This window comes from Penicillium hispanicum (genome assembly GCF_028827665.1).
Source record: "Penicillium hispanicum strain IBT 35686 chromosome Unknown utg000009l_segment0_segment0, whole genome shotgun sequence".
Classification (NCBI taxonomy): domain Eukaryota; kingdom Fungi; phylum Ascomycota; class Eurotiomycetes; order Eurotiales; family Aspergillaceae; genus Penicillium; species Penicillium hispanicum.
Genome location: NW_026623201.1, coordinates 130,366 through 132,965, shown reverse-complemented (window position 1 = coordinate 132,965; position 2,600 = coordinate 130,366). Strand labels below are relative to the sequence as shown.

Genomic DNA, 2,600 nt, shown 5'->3' with positions numbered 1-2,600 from the left:
TGTTAGCTTCTGAGCTCGTAGGGTACGAGCTAAAAGCCGTTGATCTCGAGTGCCCCATGCCCCTGATCGAGATGGATTCGCTGGTTCAATAGAAGGAGAAGCCATTATAGAAGTATGCTGCGTAGAAAGGGGTAAATATGTATGTAGGCTATAATAAATTATATGTGTATGGAACTATACTATATTAGGCATAGCTTTATAGCTGGCTCTCACCGCTTCTAGGGGATGGAAGCATTCACCCCTAACCCGACCTGCGTACATTTCCCAGCCGCAGATCATAGTCTGTGGTGACCAGTCCTCTGGCAAAAGCTCTGTTCTTGAGGCAATATCCGGTGTTGGGTTTCCTGTCAAAAGCAACCTGTGCACCAGATTTCCTACTGAGCTTGTCCTCCGAAAACATCCCCATGTTGGCGTTCGTGTATCCATCGTGCCTCACCAAACACGCAGCGATGTTGAGCAACGGTCACTTGGTGATTTCTGCGAGCAGTTGGATAGCTTCGAAGGCCTACCAATCCTGATTGAAAAAGCTAAAGGGGCAATGGGAATAACGACCCACGGAAAAGCCTTTTCAAATGACCTGCTGCGGGTGGAAGTGTCAGGTCCCGATCGCCCTCACCTGACTATTGTTGACCTCCCTGGACTTATCCATTTCGGAAACCAAACAACAGTCAGCGATGGACGTTCAACTTGTCCAGGATGTGGTTCAGTCTTATATGAAAGAGCCGCGCAGCATCCTCCTGGCCGTTGTGTCAGCCAAGAATGACTTTGCCAATCAAATCGTCCTCAAGCTGGCCCGAGATGCTGACCCATCTGGGAAACGAACACTAGGAATCATAACAAAGCCTGATACTCTGGTCGCCGGGTCTGAGAGTGAAACAATGTTTGTATCGTTGGCAAAAAATCAGGACGTCGAGTTCCGGCTTGGGTGGCACGTCCTCAAGAATATGGATATGGATAAAGGCCAATGGACCCTAACAGATCGCGATATCGAGGAACAAGGGTTTTTCTCCCAGGGGATATGGGGAGATTTGCCACGCTCGCTAGTAGGCATCGATAGCCTGCGGACGCGGCTGAGCAGAGTGCTGCTTTCGCAGATCGCCACCGAGCTACCAAGCCTGATCAGAGAGATCGAAGATAAAAGCGGCCACTGCAGGACCCGCTTACGAAAACTTGGTGAGCCTCGGACCACCATCGACGAGCAGAAATCGTATCTTTTGAATATAAGCCAGTCCCTCCAGGAGCTTGTGAAAGCGGCTATTGACGGCACATACAATGATCCTTTTTTCGGTGACGCTCACTCGACCAGTGGATATCATAAAAGAATACGAGCCATAGTGCAGAATTCTAATGAAGAATTCGCCCAGCGTATCAGCCGACGAGGTCATTATCGACGCATCTGTGAGCCCAATGATGGGCAGGTACCGGCCAAGCACCAGGTCGGGGTTACCCGTGAAGAATATATACAGCACATCAGCCATCTCCTCAAAAGAACCAGGAGTCGCGAATTGCCTGGCACGTTTAATCCTATGGTTGTCCGTGATCTGTTCCTAGAACAGTGCTCCCCGTGGGAACAGCTGACCCGTAGCCACACAGACGGTATATGGGCTGCTGCCAGAGAGTTTCTCACCCTTGTGGTCAAATATGTTACCGACGAAGCCACTTCGGCCGCAGTCATCGAAGAGATCATTCTTCCAGCTTGTGACTCTATCAAAAGGGAAATCGACACGAAGACTAGAGAGCTACTCATGCCACACCAAACAGGGCATTCGATCACTTACAATCACTACTTCACGGAAACCCTGCAGAAGATCCGGGCTGAACGCCAGGAAGACGAGCTCGCCAGGACCTTACAGCGGTTCTTTGGGGTTGATGATTTGAAGAAGCCATACCACACAGAATATTCCATCAATCTTGACCAACTTCTTCAAACACTGTTGCAGAAATCAGAACCAGATATGGTGCGTTTTGCATCGATTGAGGCGTTGGACTGTATGCTAGCTTACTATAAGGTAATATTACCCGTGTTCTTTTGCCTTTTTATTGATCTAATGGAAGATAGGTCGCACTGAAGCGGTTCGTTGATGATATTGCCAACGAAGTTGTGGAAGGTAGACTCATGTCTTCGCTGTCCCGCATCCTGTCGCCGGTGACCGTATTCGATATGCCAGCGAATCTTATCATGAGGATCGCCGGTGAGTCGGAGGAAAGTCAAACAGTTCGCGAACAGCTCACCAAGGAACTCTTGATCTTGACCAAAGGCTCGGAGACCTGCAAACGGTTTGTTAGGGCAAAGACCGACGGTATGTAAAGCCCTTACCTTGATCCTCACTGGTTCTAATAAACTAATTTGGTCTGCAGAAGGCAGCTTCGATACTCCATTAGCGGGCAACTCCTTGAGAGGGGAGAGTAGTTGTGGATCTTTATATGAGGAAGTGGGATTTGATACGGAAGGATCTGAACTGGGTGACTCGTTGAATGAAGCAGTGGATCCCCCTCAGCCTCCGAATGAGGCTTTGGAGGAATTCGCGCCTGTTTATCCAGAGGAGGAACGCAAGCCAAGAGTTAATTCTTCAAAGAAGGCGAACAAGAAGAAAGGCTGA

General features: G+C 49.2%; 1 protein-coding gene across 1 annotated transcript; it reads left to right on the top strand.

Moving 5' to 3' along the window:
* Positions 1-223: 223 nt before the first annotated feature.
* On the top strand, positions 224-2,600 carry N7459_010107 (putative dynamin GTPase; the record flags this gene model as incomplete). Its single annotated transcript, XM_056949275.1, has 4 exons — positions 224-625; positions 669-2,009; positions 2,060-2,300; positions 2,359-2,600. Coding segments are annotated over 4 exons (2,226 nt in total), but the record flags the coding sequence as incomplete, so codon positions are not given.